Here is a 21,286-nt window from a genome sequence, read left to right as displayed (position 1 = left end):
CAACTGTCGCTGTTTTTGAAGCCAAAGGCTACGTAATAATGTTTCTCAGCTTACACCATGAAACAAAATATCGCCAATCGAAGAATCTTTTTAAAAAACTTTTTTTACTGTGTAAAATAATCCAGCAATTAAATAAGCCAAATCCATAAAGAGCAAAATAACTTCCATAAATTTTATTTTTGCACAATTTCAAACAATCGCCAAATTTTACTACTTATTTTGGAAACATTTCGGTTGAAACCGTATAGCGCCATTTTATTTTGACCAAAAGTATCTCTGCATTTGGCGACAATATTTGTATTAAAAAAATTAGTAAGAGGGGGTGAGTATTATCGAAGGTGTCCCAAAATGATTCTCGCAAATTTGGTAACATTTTAAACCGCACTAAGTGCCCACAATAATTGAAATTTCCCAAAAAAACTAAAGCAAATGTAAGGGGAACACGGGCGGCTACATTTTTTAAAACAGATCGTACATCAATAGCCATATAGAGAAGATTTTAGATGTAAAAAAAAGTACTAACAGATAAATCTTTTTAAACATGTAAAGTTTAATTTCATATTTCGGAAATTCTTCAAATTTGTATACGCTTAACGTCGTGCTTTCGTTTCTAAATGAATACTATTTTGTTCTTTATACTTATTGCTATTTTAGTTTTATGAGTAAGGAAGAAGCTCGATTTTTAATCACGTCAAAAAGGTTTGTTTTAAATTCTTTCGCTTAAAACAGAAAACAAGGGCAAGTAACGATTGTTTCTCATAACTATTACAGACCCGAGCAACGCCGGGTATTTTTGCTAGTCTAATATATAGAAGAAAGTATTGGATTCGTGCAAATTTTCGAATTTCGAATTTTGACGGATTCGAACGTTTTGAGGTGTGCTGAGTCCATTTCGATTATTATTGGAAAATGTCTGTCTGTGTGTGTGTGTGTGTGTGTGTATGTGTGTGTGTCACGTCTGTGTGTGACCAGTTTTTTGTGGTCGCTCTACAGCAAAAACTGCCCCATGAAATTGAACGAAATTCGGTACACATATGTGCCCCTATGTGAACTTGTGCCCATTGGTTTTTGGCGTGAATTCCTCCAAGGGGGGTGGAGCAATGGGACGTTTTTTGAGTTACGCGTGCTTGCTATTCCTCAGGAAGTAACTGGCGGAATCAAACAAAATTTGGTCCATATGTTGCCATTAACAGGAACAGGTGCTGATTCAATTTTGGTGTCAATAACTCAAACGGGGGTTGAGCTATAGAACGCTTTTTGTCGTCAATTGTGACTGCTGTATCTCGAGAAATAATGAACGGAATGAAAGAAAAATTTATCGGCAAGTAGCCCTTAGTGGGTATAAGAGCTGATTTTATTTTGGTGTCAACAGCTAAAAAGGGGGTAGCGCAATCGCCCGTTCTTTTTTTCCATTGTGAGTGCCCTATCTCAAGAAGTAATGCTACGTTCTGGTTGAAATTTGGAATATATGTGAATCCATACGTAAACAGGCTTTGGTTCAATTTTGACCCCAATCGCCCCAAGAGGTGTTGATTTTTTTTGCGAATAAAAATAGCTTTATTAATGCAACAATAAGAAAGATAAATCGTAATAGATTGTCGTCTGCGTATTTCTCGTGATTTTAATTGTATGGAAATGATCGGAAATATTACCTCAATGATTTAAAATTTTTAACTGTTGCCATCTTATGTTTGTTAATAAATAAAATATTTGTAATTAATTCAAGTAAGGCTTTTAAAGTAGCTTTCAATTTTCGCTCTTTGTTTTGTTTTTACAATAATTCAGACATTGGGATGGTCGTCAAGTTTTTGCATGTGTAATTTTGTTTTTGTTAGGAATATTGCTTCCTCGTCAAGCATGGGGAGGGATCAGAAAAAGGAAAAATATAGAAGAAAGTTTCGTGATGGCCACAAGATACTAGTTACTTATCATAGCATGCAGTAGATTCCTGGTTATCCGCCATTCCGTGCCATCCGCCGTACCAGCTACATTTACAGTTTTTACTTAATTAATGCTACCTTAAAATATTTAATTTAATTAATGTAACCTAATTAATGTCTATTCCTTAATTTTCAATCACAAAATCGACAAAAAAAGGAAAAAAAAAGCATTTTTACACAATCAATTCCGACTCCTTTAGCCCAAAATCAATCGACTTTGAATCCGCCAGCACTGCCAGAGTTGCGAAATTTGAGGGAAAATGGCCAATTCTGAATGTTAGAGTTCAAAACCTTTCAGTCCCGACTCCGACTCCTTTCCTCCAAACGCAGTCTGATTCGAAAAACCACAGCCCTGATTTCAACCGAAGAGAAATATGAGAACGTATTGATGGGGTAGTAATTACACTCCTTAACTAAGCAAACTCTCTTACGTTGGTTTTTCAATGCATAACTAAATATTTTTTTTGCATTTGGAGAACTAAAACAAAATTGTTGTAGTATTAAAAACTTACGCTTCTTTACAGGTGGCTCTTCTAAGGGCACATGCCGGAGAACACTTGCTGCTTGGATTAGCACGTCGGTCCGCACATCTTCGTGATACTCTATTATTAGGAAATGATTTTGTCATACCTCGACAGTCCACAGAAGTGGAAATCAGTCGCATCGGATGTCGAATTCTTGATGAATTGGCAACAACGCTTCGAGAAGCACGAGTCGATGACACGGAATTCGCATGCCTCAAAGCCATTGTCTTTTTCGATCCGTGTAAGTCAAAGCTGATTTTTAATTATGTTCTCTTACGTAAGTTACTTCCTGTAGGAATACTAAACTCAAAGGGGGACCCTAAATAGCTGTATTTAAATTTTTATAATCGAAGATATATTATCAAGCTTTCTGGTGCCTATTTGGATGTTTGCCGGGTATTACCGAAGGTAAACCATTACAAATTACTCAGAAATATTTCTTTTAGCTTTTTATGTGGCTATTTTTCCTAGAAAATAATGTTTCGTTTAGCTTGATGCTCACAAAATACCAGAAATGTTCTTTTCTTGTTGATAAACTATAATATCCTTAACTTTCTGACAAAGCAACTGCTCAGGAATAACTTAAGAGGAACTAGAAAGATTTGGAAGGGAAGAAAGGGATTTTGTAAAAATCTATTCGAGATAAATCGAAAGATCCGCAATCAGAAACTAATTATAGCTGCCTATGCAAGAGGAGTTCTATTCTGATGCCCCCTTATCATGAAAACCAGCTAGTTTTGATGCAATTACGCGATTTTATCTCCTCAATGTTCTCCGGAAGTAATTTGTCAAGACAACCTCGAACAATCAAGTTATATCTTGAATGAATTCAGATCTAGTTCGACGATATTTCAACGATTCCTTCATAGTTTCAGCTTTTGGTGTGATCCACTGATCCAGCCATCAGAGATCTCTCTGATTATTCATTTTTATGTCGGACTTTCGTGTATGTATTTCAATGCTGTGCGTAGTCTTCCGGTTTTTTCACAGTTATATTTTTGTGTATTGGAGCAACAACAACAACTAATGTCAAAAATCGGGTTAGGAGTTTAATTTAGCTGTTATAGAATAATTATCTAGAGTTATTTAAATTTCCCCCTTTATTTCCTGCAGATGCAAAAGGCCTTTCGGATTCATCCAGAATAAAAGTTCTGAGAGACCAGATCCAAACGAGTTTGGAAGATTACGTAAATGATCGCCAGTACGATAGCAGAGGAAGGTTTGGAGAGATTCTTTTACTTTTGCCTGCTCTTCAGTCCATTACCTGGCAAATGATTGAACAGATTCAGTTTGCAAAACTGTTTGGCATGGCAAGGATAGACAACTTGCTCCAAGAGATGCTGTTGGGGGGTAAGATTTTGTTTTTACCATCTATTTTATACTCTTATAAATACTCGTACATACTTACATTTTCTTTATACTTTCAAAATTATCCTTTCACAGCAAGATTAAGCACACACGATGAATATATTCTATATAAAAATATCTGAAACAACAAAAATGCATTCTTCTTAGGGGCTTCATCTGAATCTACAACACCTATTGCCTCTTCAACTTCAACAGCATTGAATGAAGCAGGAGTTGGTTCACAGGTTGAGCCTGTCTTGACTAATGGACACTTGTCAACTGGAGACCCTATAGTTAACGGACATCCTGAAACTCCAATTCCATCTCCAACTGATCATTTCACAAAAATTCGAACACTTGATCCATCCCAAGGATTCAAAACAGAACCAGACGCTAGTTACTGACCCATTTTTATTTTCTACAGATTTTTAAATGCGTTAAACTGAAACTGTCTTGATCCAAGGCAAAATATATGGAAGGAAACAACTATGTACAGTAAACACATCCAGTTGAACTGCTTACGTTTAGTTTATTCCTTTTTCATACTCTGTTTTGGAAACTTCATTTATTATATTTACCTTTTCAAAAGGATTATTTCCCATACTGTCTGAAAATTACAATTTACTGAAACCTTAGACAGTTAAAATACCAATAAAAAAGCAATAAAAGTGTATGATCCCTAAGCTTTCATGCAGCGTTAGAAAGCTGACAGCTGAATGCTTCCTTTGAAAAGGGGAAGAAAAAAAAGTTAGAGAAAGTCAATTTTAGTGATATGACATCAGTGAGATTTCAAAGACAACGAAGATGCCAGTTTTAAAAATGTCAAGCATCTTATGAATTTCCTATGCATTATTTAAACATACTTGCAAGTGAAATATCCCTACTTTAATACATTGATATCAGCGTTCAGCGATAATCTGAGCATAAGATGCCCAATGAAAAATGACGGATGGATTTTTCTTTCTTCAGTGATTCAACAGCTCATATCCATTTCCTTGAGCTCAACCACCATTTAGCAATTTTTAAGACGTTTTTATCAACACCATCAATCCATCTTGTTTACGGTCTTTACTGGAAATATTTTCTTACTATTAAGATCGTCATGAACTATTTGTCGAAATTAAGTAAATTAGTGATCATTTAATTAGTACTACATGAATGGGAGAAAATATGAAGAAATCGTTGATTGAGTTTTATTTCAGTTAAAAAAATAAATTCACTCAATACTTTAAAAGGTTTTCCAAGAAATGTATTATAATAATAGACGAGACAGAAAATTAAAAAAAATCGATAAATACCTATCGCTTGCAACTTATTTATCACAATACAAGGGGTCATCCATAAATGATGTCACGCTTTTAGGGGGAGCGACATTCTATAATTTTTAAAGATGGAAAATCTCATTTCAGCGAAAGAAAATTTGTACTCAATTTTCTAATCGTATAACATACAGGCAGCAGTATTTAGTTTTTAGGTTCAGCATTTTATTTTTATGCATTTCTCGGCGCTGATTTAGACTTTACTACTAATCTGATGTCGGTTTTCTCGCAGACTATTTTTGGGGTTTTCAATCTGCGTGGCAGACTGCTGAAAAAAATTCTGCTGCTGGGGTAAAGTGTAAAACTCAGGGATAAAAAGGGGTTGGGGGGTCGGGGGGGGGGGAGTGACATCATTTACCGGCAACCCCGAAGCAAGTATTCATTAAAATGATGAATATGTGATATAAACAGCCTGAAATATATGAGCATTTTAAACAGTTATTTCAAAACATGTTGTAGTATATATGTATAAAGCGTGAAATTCAATAAAATTTTTCTGTTTAATATCAAATTTCGTTTTTTATTTCAGCTGGGGTAAAAGTATTTGTTACAAACACATTGTCATAAAAAGCGGTTACCTTGAAACAGTTATATTAACAGTAATCATAATGAGAATTTTGTATAACAGCTTTTCTGATGCAAACATAAATTTCATTCACTATCATTGCGCTAGTGGTATTTTTATTACTCTCATCTATGCCAATAGTAAAATGAATAGTGATCGCAATACCGGTGTACCAAATACCGGATAGTCAAATATTTTTAGTTGCCATTCATTAGTGAGTGCCAAAATGGCAATGAATAATAGTACTGTAACACTGTAACTAGACTAGCAGTACCCGCACAGCGATGCCCGTGCTAAAAGTTTAATGGAAGTCCGTTGAATAAAAATAATTTAATCTTCGGAGGGAGCGACGGGGGGATTTTTGTCATAAATTCCCCTTGAATTTAACACTAAATATATTTCAAAACTGAAATATTAAAAAAAAAAAAAAAACTTTGATGACTAAATTAAGTTATTTATTAGCAAAAAAAATTATAATAAATTAATTAATACAACTATTTTCGTAGCAAAATGCATTTAATTTACTGATTTCCTACATGAGTAAGAAATACATTAGTAAGACAAAATTAAAATTAGCAGGCGGCGCCATGAAAATCAAACCGTTATAATAAATTAATTAATTCAACCATTTTCGTAGCAAAATGCATTTAATTTACTGATTTCCTACATGAGTAAGAAATTAGTAAGACAAAATTAAAATTAGCAGGCGGCGCCGTGAAAATCAAACCCCGGTGCGAGAGAATTATATATGTATTGTTTAAAACAAGATACCTCGGTCGAAAAAATGCACCGTTCACGCCAAAACCACGTGACCTCTTGTGACGTATCGTGCAGTGACAAAAGCTGGTCTACGTAGCCACAACGAGTGAAATTTAAAGTTTCTTAGATTTCTCCGGGACCCCTCAACAGATCCAGACAAAATTAACATGGGACTATCTGAGAAGCATACCCTTCCAAACAAAAAAAGAATTTTTCAAATCGGTCCAGTATTCTTGAAGTAATACGAAAACACACATAAAAAAGTCGCAAGCCGAAATCATAACCTCCTTTTTTGAAGTCGGTTAAAAACAAATTGTTTAGAACGCGGAAAATTCTACCCTTTTCAACGATATATTAAATATGTGCAAGTAATTTTTCACTCCCATATTTGAGAATTTGTGAAATTTGGGCCTAAATTGGTATAAAAAAACAACTATTTATCGGAATTTTTCGAATTACAGCCAATGTCACTCAGTAAGAAAGCACCTTTCATATAGTGAAGGGATTTTTCAAATAGGTGCAGTGGTTCCGGAGATTACCCCGAACATATAAACACACAAAAATCAACCCTTTCTCTTTATAATATTAGTATAGATTACCAACTAAGAGTACATATAAATTTGCCTACGACTTGAAAATTTCATACGGTAATCGGTAAATTTCACAGATATGTCCATGTTAATTTAAAAGCCCTTTATTTAAAAAGATTCGAGTATTCATATAAGATGTGAGATGCAGCCTAAAAAATCCTCGTAGCGATTCAAACTGACTTACCCGGAATCCATAAAACTATAAATCAGTTTTTTGTCGACGACTAAGGTATATGGGTCATTCTCCAGAAAACGTGACGTCCGGTCAATTTAGACAATGGAAATAACAAAAATTCCGGGAAAGCTAAATTTTTGTAGAGATCTTGGGTTTAGCATTACAAATAAAGTGCCAAAAGTCCCCGCCGATCCCATGTGCGCTAAAAAAGTTATTCGGGGTCAAAGGTCAAAATTTTAGGTTTTTTGGATTTTTCTCAAAAACGGTAAGTTTTATCGAAAAGTACCTCAGACCAAAGTTGTAGATCTCAAAATTCTCTATAAACATGGTCCTTATGATTTTTATCTCCAAGACCAAACCATTTCCCAGATATTTCGTACTCTCAAAAGACAGCCTGTCACTTACAGAATCCCCTCTACTCGCATGGCCTTGAATAACATCTGGCTATTCTAGTCCGTGTGGCGTCGTTCACATACCCAGGGCTGCCCAACCCACTAAGGGCATGGGCGCACCCCTCAATATCGCGAAGCCCCCCCCCCCCCTTAAAAGCAAGAGCCCCCCTCCAAAAACTGAGAAAAATACCCCTCAAAACAATCCCCCTAAAAATTTCGATGGCGCAGTCTGGGCCATGACCCCTTCTAGGTGGGCTGACACACATGTTTCTTTTATAGTTAAACGTGCAATTCGAGTGAATAAACGTATTTATTACAAGCGTCTACTGTTTGTGCTGATCAATATTTAAGAAAAATGTCACAATTTTGCTTTATTTGCAACAAATTTTTGACTGAAGGTGAAACTGTTGTGCTGGGCAGTCGTGGAATGCCAACTTTAATCGATGCAAGTGTCGGGAGAAGTTATAAGAATGCTGGTTATTTAAGAAGTCAAAAGTTCGTTACAATTCGCGTGGATTGCAGAAAATCATACACCCGGAAAAGTTCAATCTCCGCAGCAACGTGAGGATTTAATTCCAAGGCCAAATACTTTAAAAGTAAGTCCTCCTCGTATTATAGCGCTATTAAGTGAATTTGAATCCAGCTTTTGTTTTCAAAAACACTGCTTATTTTGTGGCTGTGAAGCGGATGAGGAGGCTGAGAAAAAGAAAGCGCAGAATTATCGCAGAAATATTCATAAAGCAGCGACTAAATCATACTCAACATTGAAACGTGCAAGGGCAACTCTTGGTACACCTCCGAACGATCTTTAGCTAATTTTAAAAGGGATTCTTTGAATGCAAGTGTAGAAAATTTAAGAAATTTTCTGCGATAATTCTGCGTTTTGTTCTTCTCAGCCTCTTCTTCCGCTTTTTCGCCACAAAATAAGCAGTGTTTTTTACAACAAAAGCTGGATTCATATTCACTTAATACCGCTCTAGTACGAGGTGGACTTACTTTTGAAGTACTGGATATGTTCATTAGGGTAAATTGAAAAAAATCAAAATCTGATAAACGCTAAGTAATAACCCGTTGGTTATGCAAAAGGATTTCAACCGCAAAAAATATCTTGAGGTGTCGCTCCGCCTTGAAATGGATCATAAATGCATAAAAACTGGAAAAAATTACAATAATTTCATCAAGTATCAAAATTTGATAAATTTGATGTTATCGCTCTTAATAGCAGGCTTTTTGTGTAGATTACACATTGCATAAGATCATTTTAATAATAAACTGTATTTTAAAGTTCCACACATGTGTTGAATCTTGAATTTGACCAATATAGTGTCAGAATTGATTAATACAGTGTTGCTCCGTACCTAGAGAAAAAACATTAGAAGTTATGATTTGTAAAAGTTTGCTTTCATATTAATCAATTCTTACATAGATACGGAAAAAAAGAGCAATGAAAGCATTTCTTATCTAGTAAAAAAAGTGTTAATTCTCCACTTAGCCCATAACTTTGGCTCAAAATGTCAAATTTACCTATGATAAAGAACAAAGGTTAAGTATAAAAATTTTAAAATATAAATGTGGCTTGCAACAGCCCACATAAGTCACCCTTTAAAACAAAAGACGTTGCTAAAGAAACTTTAATGGATTTTGAGCCCTCAAACTGTAACCACATTGATTAACATAAAACATAAGTTTGGCGTGCGAGTTGAAGTATTTTGCTTCTCATAATTTTCAGTCTTGATTGAAATTGTGGCTTGATGGTATTGTGGCTTAATATTTCTAGATTCTAATCTGAATCGAATAAATCCATCCCTTTTGGTTAGACAACAAACTGTACCTGACACTTCTTTCTCTTATTTTACCTATCGTCTCGCTGCTTCAGTATGACATGTGAGGTTTTGAAAGGAATACTACTCAGTAGGTACGCCATCAAGCAATTTCTTTCAAAGTTTTATCGAAAGTCCCCTTTTTGAAAGAGGGAGCTGCCGAGTTTTACCAGTTCTGCTTATCCAATGAGCTCATAGTATTCTCTCAGCTTCAAAATTGAAATCTGGAATTATAAATGTTCTTTGTCCATCTTCGAACTGGTCGTCGTAATCCGTCTCGAAACAAGTTCTCTGATGGTCATCCGCAATACCTAGTGTTATATTTTTTAGATTCTCAAAGTAATCAGTTTGCAGAACAAGAGCTGATGATCCAAACATAATACGATGACAAGTTTGAAGAATTCGATTGTACAGCGAAAATTTACAATTCCAGATTTCAACTTGAGTTCTTTGATAAGCAGAAGTGGGAAAACTCGGATCATCTTCTTAAAAAAGGAATATTAGATAAAACTTTAAAAGAAATGGTGCTTGATTGCGTAACTATTGAATTATATGATTTTCAATACCTCATGTACGGTGACATGCGGGGTGTGGGCACAATAATTGAACAAGTAAGAAACATAAACGACTATATTTACACACACGAGTATTTACATTAGGTTATCTTAACGAGATCTACACAGAGACTGAAACATAGTTACTGCGGAGCATGCGTCGACGATCACTCCCTCTAGCGGTGCGTTCTCCTAGTGTACTTACCTCGAACATTCCGCCCACCTTGAAACACTGCTGTTTCAACATGAAATATTTAAGTGTTACTATAAATACAAAAAGCAATTAAAATATGAATAATGCAATTATGAATACAAAAATTTGCAATTTAAACAAAATGAAATGTAAAATAAAGTTCAAAAGTCAATCACTGTCCATTGGCAGTTTGCATAACTTAACAATGGGTCTCTTAAGCAGTCCGTCAGAAGTTTTTACTGCTGCCACTCTAACACAACCGTCCTTTCCTGGAAAAACCTCTGAGATGCGTCCCAGACGCCACTTTAGCGGGGGTAAGTTTTCATTTTTAACCAGCACAAGGTCTCCAACTTTCAAATTGGGTTTTCTGGAAAACCACTTTGGTCGTTGTTGTAAACGGGTCACGTACTCGGAACTCCAACGCTTCCAGAAGTGCTGCAATAGACGTTGCGTCAGCTGCCAGCGTGTCAGATGGTTGAGTTTAGAAGATGTAAAATCTGTTTCTGGAACAGCGTTTAGAGGACCACCAATAAGAAAGTGTCCTGGTGTGAGCACTGAAAGGTCATTTGGATCACTGGACAGAGGTGAGAGAGGACGAGAGTTGAGACAGGCCTCAACTTGCACTATGATCGTGTATAACTCTTCGTAAGTTAATATCACGTTTGATATGATGCGCTTAAGATGGAATTTCACAGATTTGATGCCCGCTTCCCAAATGCCTCCCATGTGAGGAGCAGCTGGTGGGTTGAAGTGCCAGTTGATACCTTCATCAGATAAGTAATGAGCGATTTTTTCATTATGGTTTGGTGATTTGAACAATGCATTAAGTTCGTCAAGTTCCTTCTCTGCACCAATAAAATTAGTGCCGCAGTCACTGTAAATGTCAGAACATTTACCGCGACGTGAAATAAAACGTTTAAAAGCAGCTATGAAGGCATTTGTTGACAAATCACTAACTAGTTCACAGTGAATTGCTCTAGTTGAAAAGCACACAAACAGACATAGATATGCCTTGCAGGTTTTTGCTCTGGAGCTCTTTGACATCCGTATGGAGAAAGGGCCACCATAGTCAACGCCACATTTAAGAAATGGTCGGGTTGGAGTTACTCGTGCAGCTGGCAAATCGCCTAACATTTGCTGAGCGGTTTGAGCTTTAATCTTAGCACATGTCATGCATTTCCTAATGCATTGTCGAATAGTATCTCTAGCAGATAGTATCCAGTATTCACGTTGAATGCACGCTTGAAGTAACTGAGGTCCAGCATGTAAGTTTGTTACATGTAATGAAGAAATCAACAGGTCTGTGAAAAAGCTGCGTTTAGGTAACAAAACAGGATATTTTTGATTTTCCGGTAGGTTTGCATGGCGAAGACGACCGCCCACCCTGAGCAAACCGTCATCATCAAGGAAAGGATTTAGAGACAAGATCTTACTCTTTGTAGGTAGTGTGCGAGAATGTTTCAAACAGTATATTTCTGGGTGAAAATTCTGTTGTTGAACTTGTTTGATCCAAAATTTAAGTGCATGATCAAGTTCTTGTGGCGACAGTAGTCCTAAATTTCTTTTTTCCTTTGAACGTTTGCAATTGTAAATAAACCTGAAACAATAAGCTGTAACTCGCTTCAATTTGGAGAGCGAAGAAAATTTATGCAATAATTCTAGAATGTCACTCTTTTCTGCTGTCGCTGTTGCGACGTGGGTTGCAGGTACGGTTTTCTTTTCTTCTGCACGAATTTCATCAGTTTCAATGTACTGAAATGGTTCGTGCGAGATATCTTCTTGCGAATACAAATCAGGGCCTCGCCACCACAGCGGAAAGTTCTGCAATTGTTCAAGGGTCATTCCCCGTGAGGCACAGTCTGCTGGATTTAATTTGCCGTCTACGTGGTTCCAAAGAGCTTCAGGAACAAGCTCATGAATCTTTTCTACTCTATGCGCAACAAAAGTTTTCCACCGGCTAGAGTGTGATGCTAGCCAGCCCAAAACAATTGTGGAATCGGTCCAGCATAATGTCTTAACTGCATCGAGTTGTAGCGCTCGAGACGTAAAGCGAACAAGTTTAGCTAACAAGAAGGCACCACAAAGTTCAAGTCGAGGAAGAGAAACAAATTTTATAGGTGATACTCTGGTCTTGCTAGTAACCAGTTGCACATTAATGTTGCCATTCATCGAAATCGTTCGTATGTATACTGCAGCCGCGTATGCTTTTTCGGAGGCATCACAAAATCCGTGAAGTTCTATGATGTTGCTGTAAGGTTGAAGAATGTACCTGGGTACTTTAATTTCTTTTAGTTGAGATAAGTCTTCGACTAGAGATTTCCATTCTAGCTGTAAATCTGGTGGAAGATTTTCGTCCCAGCTGAGCTTCAATTTCCAGAGGTGTTGAATAAGCAACTTGAATTTAAGAACAACGGGAGAAATCCATCCAGAAGGATCGAAAATTGTAGATATGAAGGATAGCACGATACGTTTGCTGCAAAATTCTGACACAGGAGGTAAGTTCCACCTAAAAGAAAAAGTGTCTGTTGCTGGGTTCCACAGAACTCCAAGGGTCTTAACATCATCTCTAATTTCCAGAGGCAAAGATGTTGCACGACTTTCTGGGGGAATATTTTCAAGTACCAATTCTTCATTCGATGACCATTTTTTGATTTCAAATCCTCCACGCTTCAACATTTCAATTATTTCTTGTTGCAGTTGAATTGCTTCTTCAACGGATTCGGCTCCAGTCATGAGATCGTCTACATAAAAATCTGATTTAACTACTTGAGACGCGTGCGGAAATTTCTCACTTTCTTCTACTGCAAGTTGTTGCAGACATTTCGTGGCCAAATATGGAGCTGAAGCTGTGCCATATGTGACTGTCAGCAAGCGGAATTCCTTAACTTCCTCGTCTGACGATTGTCTCCAGAGTATTTTTTGGTATTGTGTGTCGTCCGGTTGAATCAAAATTTGCCTATACATTTTAACAATGTCACTTGTCATAGCGATTCTATGTTTGCGAAATCTCAATAATAGGGTTGCTATGTCGTCCTGTAAAGTTGGACCTACCATAAGCTTGTCGTTGAGAGATGCTCCACTTGACGATTTAGCAGACGCATCGAAGACAACGCGAAACTTAGAAGAAGACTGAGATGATTTCATAACAGCATGATGCGGAAGATAGAAATGTTCTCCTGAATTATCATTTTCTGAACACAGTTCCATGTGACCTAACATTTCATATTCGAGCATGAATTCTCTGTATAATTTCATTTTTTCGGGTTTTTTGACAAAACTCTTCTCATTTTGAATCAACCTCTTTTCTGCGACTTCACGAGATGAACCCAATTTTAGATTATCATTGTGAACAGGTAACCTTACGATAAACCTACCCTCATCATTACGTGTAAATGTGGAGTGAAAATGGTTTTCACATGCCTGTTCTGAAGGGGAGAGTATTTTTTTGTTTGGAATTTCTTCTAATTCCCACAACTTCTGAACTTCGAACTCCTCGCAACGAGTGAAGTGAGTATAAACGCGATTCGAGTTGCTTTGAGTTTTTCCCACTTTTCCCAAGATAATCCATCCAAAAATTGTTTCCTGCGCCATCAAATTCTCTCCTGGAATAACAATATGCCCACTCAGCATTATGTTTGCTAGCACGTCAGCACCCAGTAGGACATCAATGGTGCTAGGTTGATTACAATTTTTATCTGCAAGTATCAAATGCTTAAAATATTTTAATTTCGCATCATCAATTTTATTCTGGGGAAGATTATTTGTAATTTTAGGGATGGTTAATGCATCAACAGTGAGTGTCAAATCAGTATCTGAGACTGGCGATATTTTAATTTGAGCTGCACCCGAAATTTTATTCGATTCATTAGAACCTAACCCTGCAACAGTAACACTAACCCGCTGCCGTGGAATACCTAACCGCTGTAAACAATCCTCTCTAAAAAAGCTTGCTTGAGATGCACAATCAATTAGAGCTTTACAAACATGCGCATTTCCATACTTGTCATGCACATTAATAATAGCAGTTGGAAGCAAAACATTTTGCGCATTCAAATTAGATTCCGAATAATGATTTGATACTAACGTATCACTTTTATGTTCCTCATTTTTGACATGTGTCGTTTCGTGGAGCAAAGTGTTATGCTTGCGATCGCATTTTTTGCACTTTGAACTCTTACAAGTATTGGCAAAATGATTTGGTCTTAAACAATTCAAACAAATTTTCATTTGCATTACAAATTCCTTTCTCGCACTAATTGGCATTTCTTTAAATTTATCGCACTGATAAATTACATGAGAATTATCCTTACAGTATAAACAAGTGTTCGTGAGCGCGATATGTTTTGACTCTATTTTGTTTTTTGATGAGAAAGATTTTTCGTTCGGTGTCCTTGACGAAAATGATCCGGCGCCATGTGTGTTATGTATCAGACACGCTAAAGCTGCAGCGCGTTTTTCAATGAATTCGCGAAATGATTTGAATGTTGGAACTTCCGATCTGTTCAAACTCAATGTAAACTGACGTAATGTTTCAGAATCCAGTTTCTTTTTCAAGAAATAAACTAGAATGGTATCCCAATGATATACTGGTTGTTTTAGTATTTCTAAAGTGTCAATACACTGATTAGTAATATCTAATAACTTTCTTAATCCATGAGATGACTCAGAATTTAAATTTGGTTGCGAAAATAATCGGTCTAGGGTTGCATTAATTATTTCCGAAACGTTTTCATATCTATCACTAATTAATTTCCATGCTTTATCGTAATTTTCATTCGTAATTTGCAGAGCTTGAATTAGAACAGATGCTTGGCCTTTAATCGAAAGCTTGAGATATTGCAAACGTTGAGCATCAGAAAGAGATGAATTGTTATGAATGGTTGCAGTGAATAAGTCACGAAAACTTAGCCATTCACAAAAATTGCCTGAAAATGTTGGTAGTTCTATTTTGGGTAATTTAACAGAGTTCAAATGATGTTCTGAATTAAACTGGTTTGATACGTGAGAAGTATTATTCGTACTGGTCTCACCTGCTGTTTTGGTTTTAATTTCTTTAGAAATTGTTACCTTTAAACTTTCAATTTTGGATGCGATTTCATCATATTCTTTGTCGTTTGCCTCGATTTCTGTATCCTTTTGAGCTAGGATAATTTCCGTGTTTAACTCATGCAATTCATGCCATAAATCCCGAGAATCAGAGCCATATATTTCGAGTTCATCAATAGTAATTGCATCTGAATTAATTTTGTCGTTAAGAATATTAATTAATCGAGTCGTCCTACCTTTGAGGTAGCTCCGTTTCTTCTTGAGATTATCCATAGTGTTTGAATGTTCTACTCGTTGACAATTGAATTGCGCTTCATCCACTAATTTATTGCTCCGGCTCGACGGACCAGAAACATGTACGGTGACATGCGGGGTGTGGGCACAATAATTGAACAAGTAAGAAACATAAACGACTATATTTACACACACGAGTATTTACATTAGGTTATCTTAACGAGATCTACACAGAGACTGAAACATAGTTACTGCGGAGCATGCGTCGACGATCACTCCCTCTAGCGGTGCGTTCTCCTAGTGTACTTACCTCGAACACCTCACGTTATACTAAAGCAGTGAGACGACGCTCAAAATTAGATGAAGAAGCGTCAACCACAGTTTGTTGTCCAATCAAGAGAGATGGATTTTAGAATCTAGAAATCTTAACTACAATGTATCACTAAGGCCAAACATTGTCAGGAGTCAAGATAATTATGCGACTCGCCAGCCAAACTATGTTTTATTGTATGAAATGTGGTTACAGTTTGAGAGCTCAAAAAACATTTAAAGAAGGGCTGTTTTGAGGGGTATTTTACTCAGTTTTTGGAGAAGGCTCTTGTTTTTGAGGGGGGGGGGCAGGGCCGATCCTGGCAGGTGTGCAGAGTGTGCGCCGCACAAGGGCGGCCAAAGCAAGGGGCGGCCGCAGGCCGAATCATAAAGTTCTTATAATCAAGCAAAATTCCTCAAGAATTTCTCACAAGATAACTTATAATAAGTAGAATAAATATGCTGATTTTTAAAATTTCAATTGTCAAAGTATGTGTCGATTTCCTGACAGCATAGCATAATTTAAGAAAAATATAATGTTAGGGAAAATTGTGTTGGTTTATTGTCCATTAATATCTGCTCTTAACACACATGCTTCATTTGGTTGCAAAGTTTGTGACAGAACCGGTAATCAGGCATGGATACAGGGGAGGGGAAAGGCCCCTTCTGAAGCATGAAATCGTGCCGTCTAAAAGGAGCACCGAGGGCGGCCACTAATGTTTACCCCCCAAGCTTTCATAGACCTAAACAATGAAGACATATTTTATTTATTTAAAAAAAAAGCTATACTGATTAGATACTCTCGCAAGCATTTCAAACAACAAACTATGTAACAAACTCTGTGTTTAACAGTCGTGGATGCGTGGAGAGAAAGTGGAAAATTACGACTCCCTTGAGATTAACATATATGAATGACGAACTAAAATGATGTACTTTTCCCCCTTTAGGACAATATTTCTGATTAAAATCTTGAATGAACTGCCCGGTTTCATCAGGTAGGAGGACATGGCCCTTGCCCCGGGAAGCAAATGCAGCTCCGAAACGAAGATCCAAAAGGATGCCATGACCTCCTTGACGAAATTAAAGAAGGCTTAAAATTGCGTTTCTAGGACTTTACTTTCGGAAAATTTCGCTGGTTGAACCATCGATCTTAAGGACCCAATTAAGTCTCTGATTCACCTCTTCCACCTTAACTTAATCAAACATAGCCTAAAAATGTTGACTCCAAAATCCGAAACGTGTTTTCAGACGACAGCCCTTCCTATCATCAAACATCATATAAAATTGCTTTGGCATTTTTCGAATTTTTTGCAGTGAAATACCCCGAAATCCATTCGCAAACATTACTACCAAAGACAGTCTCAATCAGCGTCTTTAGAGAAGCCCCTAATTCCACCCCCTCTCACTTAACGTATTGAAAAACAAACTAAAATTGCGTTTTTCAAACATCAGTTTCAAGAACTTTTGGGGAAAGACCCCGGATCCCCATTTTCTCCAACGCAATCACTATACCTGAAAATTTCGTTTTTAGACGGTTCCGTGAAGCCACAGCTTCCTGCCTAAACTAGTCTGAAATTGACTTCAGTTTCAAAAACACAGTTCGTGAGGGCACACTGAACCCCGCCCGCTCTTAGTCCCATCGTTATCAAACAATGCTTTTACACCCCGTTTGCACTGGCGGAATTAAGCCGCTTAGTTTTCAGCTAACCTACTGCGCATTCACTTAGCGCATCTCAAAGCCGCTTCAGTTGAACTGGGAAGCCGCTCAACAAGACTCTTTTAGCCTCCCTGGGTTTGCAGTTAAACTTTAAGTGCGTTCTCTAGTGCAAACGACTTTTAAAGTAAGTGCGCTTAGCTCGTAAGTGCATTGATGGGTTGAGCGCGCTTAGCTCGCAGTGCAAACGGGGTGTTAAAGTACGATTTTGGGACTTATAGTTCTAAACTAAAGAATTCCGGAGCAGGGACGTAACTAGGTAATTTTCGAACAGGGGCAAGATCTCGTTTCGGCGCCCCCCCCCCCCATGCAAAACAAACAAAGCAAAATAAAATGCAACACCATGAAGAAAGCATCATAGTTGCATAAAATTTAATACACAGTTGAGTGGTAATGGTACAAATAAATGATTACATTTTCAAACCAAACAAAAATAAAAAGAGATAGAAATTAGTATTTCGTGTGTCCACCACCCGCCGCAATAAGAGCTGCTACACGACTCGGCATGGAGTGAAACAAAGTTTGCCTGCTGAAAATATCTGCCTGCTGAAGAGTATTCCATATTGCTTGTATGCGCAACCAAAGTTTCTCTGTCGAAGCAACAGGACGAAGATCACGAACGAAACGCTGCCCAACGAAATCCCACACATGTTCAATTGGTGACATATCCGGGGAATATGCAGGCCAAGGAAGAAGCTGTACCTGCTGCTAATCAAAGTAGGATTTGACAGTCCTGGCGACATGTGGACGGGCATTATTCTGCTGGGATACCTTGCAGGAAAGCAATAGCTTGGGGCTGTAAAACTTAGTTTATGTATCGGGTACTGTTCAAATTGCCAACAATTCGTAGCAATTGTGATCGTCCATGATATGCTATGGCACCCCAGACAATAACTCCGGGTATTCGTCCACTGTGGCGTTCGATAATGCACTCCAGAATGAGCCGTTCACCGGCATAGCGCCTGACACGAATTCGGCCATCATGATGCCACAAATTGAAATGGGATTCCTCAGAAGTGACGACCTGCTGTCAATCAGCACGCCAGCTCCTATGCACATTGGCCCGTTGTAGCCGCAGGCAGCAATGGCTTTGCGTGAGAGGAATCCTGTGTAAAGAGTCCTTGAGCGCAGCTCACGCTGCAACAAACGTCTCCGAATTGATGAAGCAGACAATGAAACACTTGTAGCTGTTGACCACCGTGCTGCCAATTGTCTAGAAGAAGCTGTGCGGTCCGTCAGCGCCATACGCACCAGGTGTCTGTCATCGCGAGATGACGTCACATTTCGGGGTCCACTCCCGGATTTCCGAGCTGTCCGACTCTCGCCCGTCCACTGCTTCCAAACACGCATGATTGTGCAACTGTTACGCTGCACACGAGCAGCTACTGCACAATAAGACAATCCAGCTCCAAGAAGGCCGACGATTCTGCCCTGTTGAAACTCCGAAATTTGCTCAAATTTCGCTTTTTTTCGTCGAACAGGCATAGTAAAGATTCAGTTAACGTTTACTCTAGCATATAACGACCGATAATCATACACGCCTCGCTACAGGCGTCTATTTATATTTGGTTCGATCCGCCGTTCAGACGGCGCTGGTCATCATGCGCTACCGGTCTGCAATTCTAATCATTTGCATATCATGCCCTACTTTACATTTCCTGCAATTTTCACAAACAGGAGTATATATATATATATACATATATATATATATATATATATACTCCTGTTTGTGAAAATTGCAGGAAATGTAAAGTAGGTATATATATATATATATATATATATATATATGTGTGAAGAATATTGAAAAGACCAAACCAAAAGCCCATAGATGCGCAACGCAGCAAAAATAAAAAGACAATTAAGTATATAAAATATACAAGCCAAATAACAAGTTTTAAACAATTTTAATAATGATGAGAAAAAGAAAAATACAAGCAGCCATTAATAGAAAAAGTTGAAAGGTTGAATCAAGAGCTCATCAGCAGTGGAGGATTCAATAAGTATGGTCAAAAGACCAAAAACTTAAACTACAAACTGGAAGGTGTTTAAGCTCCAGTATATGCACGGCAGACTATCATATTAGGTTAAACGCACCATATGGTAAATATACAATAAACAGGAATTTAAACCTAAAATTAAGATCTTGAATAAATCTTAAATTTAATTATAACTATCAAATTTCAAATGGAGCAGAATCACGGAGGAGATGGTTACATTTGAGGCAGTGAGAAGCAAAGGGATGCAAGTGGCAAAATTAAAAATTTGGAGATAACCAATACACATAGTAGGTAAACCCCTCCTCTGTCTTGGGGCAAGAGATAGTACTAGTAGCCCTGGTAGGTGCTGCTGTACAGCATGATTTAGAAAAAAAAAATCAATGAAAGCCTACCTAGGCTATTCGTGTTTTACTCAAAACTTGAAAATGTCCACTTACACCCCTTTGCTTCTCAGTGCCTCATATGAGCCAACGACAAATTTTACACAAAATGCATTTGAAATTTATACATGTCTTGTAATGTAACTTTTCGTTACACCGTGAGGGAGTGCTCTTTAACCTGTAGAACAAATAGATAAATAACATTCCATCTGATATCATTTTTGAACCGTTTCACCGCTGGAAGCCATATTTGAATTAGGCAGTTATAAAAGAGTTCGCTGACTATAATGCCATAAGCCTTATTAATGCGACTTTTTCGTAATTATAAGTTTTTATATAGCTTCATCACTGTATTGCTTTTTTAATAATAGTGATAGGGGATAAAAATCATTAAGTATTTTATTTATAATTTTACATACGAAGTTATTCAAGGAAAAATATTTTTGTATTTCCACAAGAGAGTAATTAACAACTTGTTGCAATATTGCTTAAATTAAAAAAATAATTAAAAATTATAACTTCAATAAAACAAAGATTTTCAATTGTTTATTTTTCAGTATTTTAACATACTACTATGAAGAAATTCGCAAGAAAAATAACAATATTCAGCTACAAAAGAGCAACATATCGCAATAATGCGTGAAATAATTTTAAATCCGATAAAAAATTTAGTAGGTTGTTTATTTTTGTTTCTTACTTGAAATTAATTGAATATTACTATACTTGGCTTATCCTGACTTTAAGATGACATCTTACTGTAGTTCAAAAAGACAGATTATCTTATTTAAACTCTATCTTAATAATTTTATGTGCGACACATTTTAAATTTTCGCAATCTGTACAGTTAAATATTAATTATTACAAGAGCTAATTTTTATAAAGGACGCACGTCCCCTAATGCTGGTATATAGTATACATTTGAGAAACAGTTAATAGAAAAACAGAAACCTAATGTGCTTGAGATCAAAACTCTTTCTGTTAACCTTTTTTTTTAACACATATCTTAAAAATGTTAAATATTATATGTTTTCAGTGCGCTTCCGTTCAGGTTATTTTCATTTACAATATAACTTCATTTTTTGGAACTAGTGGGGATCAAAATCAATCCGGATAACGAAAATCCAAGTAATTTGAAAAACACATTCGTAAATAAGCAGACTTATCTTTTATAACAGCAAAAATGGAGAGTAACAAAATTACATAGGATTGTTACTCGCAACCACTTAATCATTTATAGTTCAGCTGCTGTGGTGTAGGAATGACACTCCAAATATGCCATATGTTGTTTATTAGAAGACTATAATTTATTGCACGTCCTATGCAGGAGTTGTGTATTTAATCAAAATAAAGTGCAACTATTTGGTACATTGAGAGTTTCGTTCCGACTATCATAATTTAGAATTATATCATTTTAGTGAATATATATTT

The 21,286-nt window shown here is 36.9% G+C and overlaps 2 protein-coding genes across 3 annotated transcripts in view; one reads left to right on the top strand and one right to left on the bottom strand.

Annotated features, from left to right (window-relative positions):
• Positions 1 to 5,434, top strand: part of LOC129228075 (hepatocyte nuclear factor 4-gamma-like) — a 43,903-nt gene extending 38,469 nt beyond the window's left edge. For both annotated transcript variants that reach the window (XM_054862710.1, XM_054862709.1), the window contains exons 5-7: positions 2,465 to 2,705; positions 3,578 to 3,814; positions 3,980 to 5,434. In XM_054862710.1, the coding sequence (XP_054718685.1) occupies positions 2,465 to 2,705; positions 3,578 to 3,814; positions 3,980 to 4,215 (714 nt within the window). In that variant the 3' untranslated portion in view covers positions 4,216 to 5,434. The remainder of the gene's footprint in view (positions 1 to 2,464; positions 2,706 to 3,577; positions 3,815 to 3,979) is intronic.
• A 3,513-nt stretch (positions 5,435 to 8,947) lies between these two features.
• On the bottom strand, positions 8,948 to 13,808 carry LOC129228468 (uncharacterized). Its single transcript, XM_054863148.1, has 3 exons — positions 11,909 to 13,808; positions 10,588 to 11,134; positions 8,948 to 8,969 (listed from the first exon to the last, which is right to left on the bottom strand). The coding sequence occupies exons 1-3, from the start codon at positions 13,806 to 13,808 to the stop codon at positions 8,948 to 8,950; spliced, it is 2,469 nt and encodes an 822-aa protein (XP_054719123.1).
• Positions 13,809 to 21,286: the final 7,478 nt, after the last annotated feature.

The sequence above is a fragment of the Uloborus diversus genome, chromosome 8 (assembly GCF_026930045.1).
Source record: "Uloborus diversus isolate 005 chromosome 8, Udiv.v.3.1, whole genome shotgun sequence".
NCBI classification, from domain to species: domain Eukaryota; kingdom Metazoa; phylum Arthropoda; class Arachnida; order Araneae; family Uloboridae; genus Uloborus; species Uloborus diversus.
The sequence above is the reverse complement of the archived record's forward strand: the minus strand, read 5'-3'. Positions and strand labels throughout refer to the sequence as shown.

Excerpts from the sequence above, each read along its gene's own strand:
- LOC129228468 (XM_054863148.1), bottom strand. The coding sequence starts at position 13,808 with ATGCTGAGTGGGCATATTGTTATTCCAGGAGAGAATTTGATGGCGCAG. Across the intron at positions 11,135-11,908 it reads CATTGAAACTGATGAAATTC|TTAGTGATTTGTCAACAAAT; the intron begins GTGCAGAAGAAA and ends ACTGTGAACTAG. Across the intron at positions 8,970-10,587 it reads TGGAAGCGTTGGAGTTCCGA|GTACGGAGCAACACTGTATT; the intron begins GTACGTGACCCG and ends TTTTTTCTCTAG.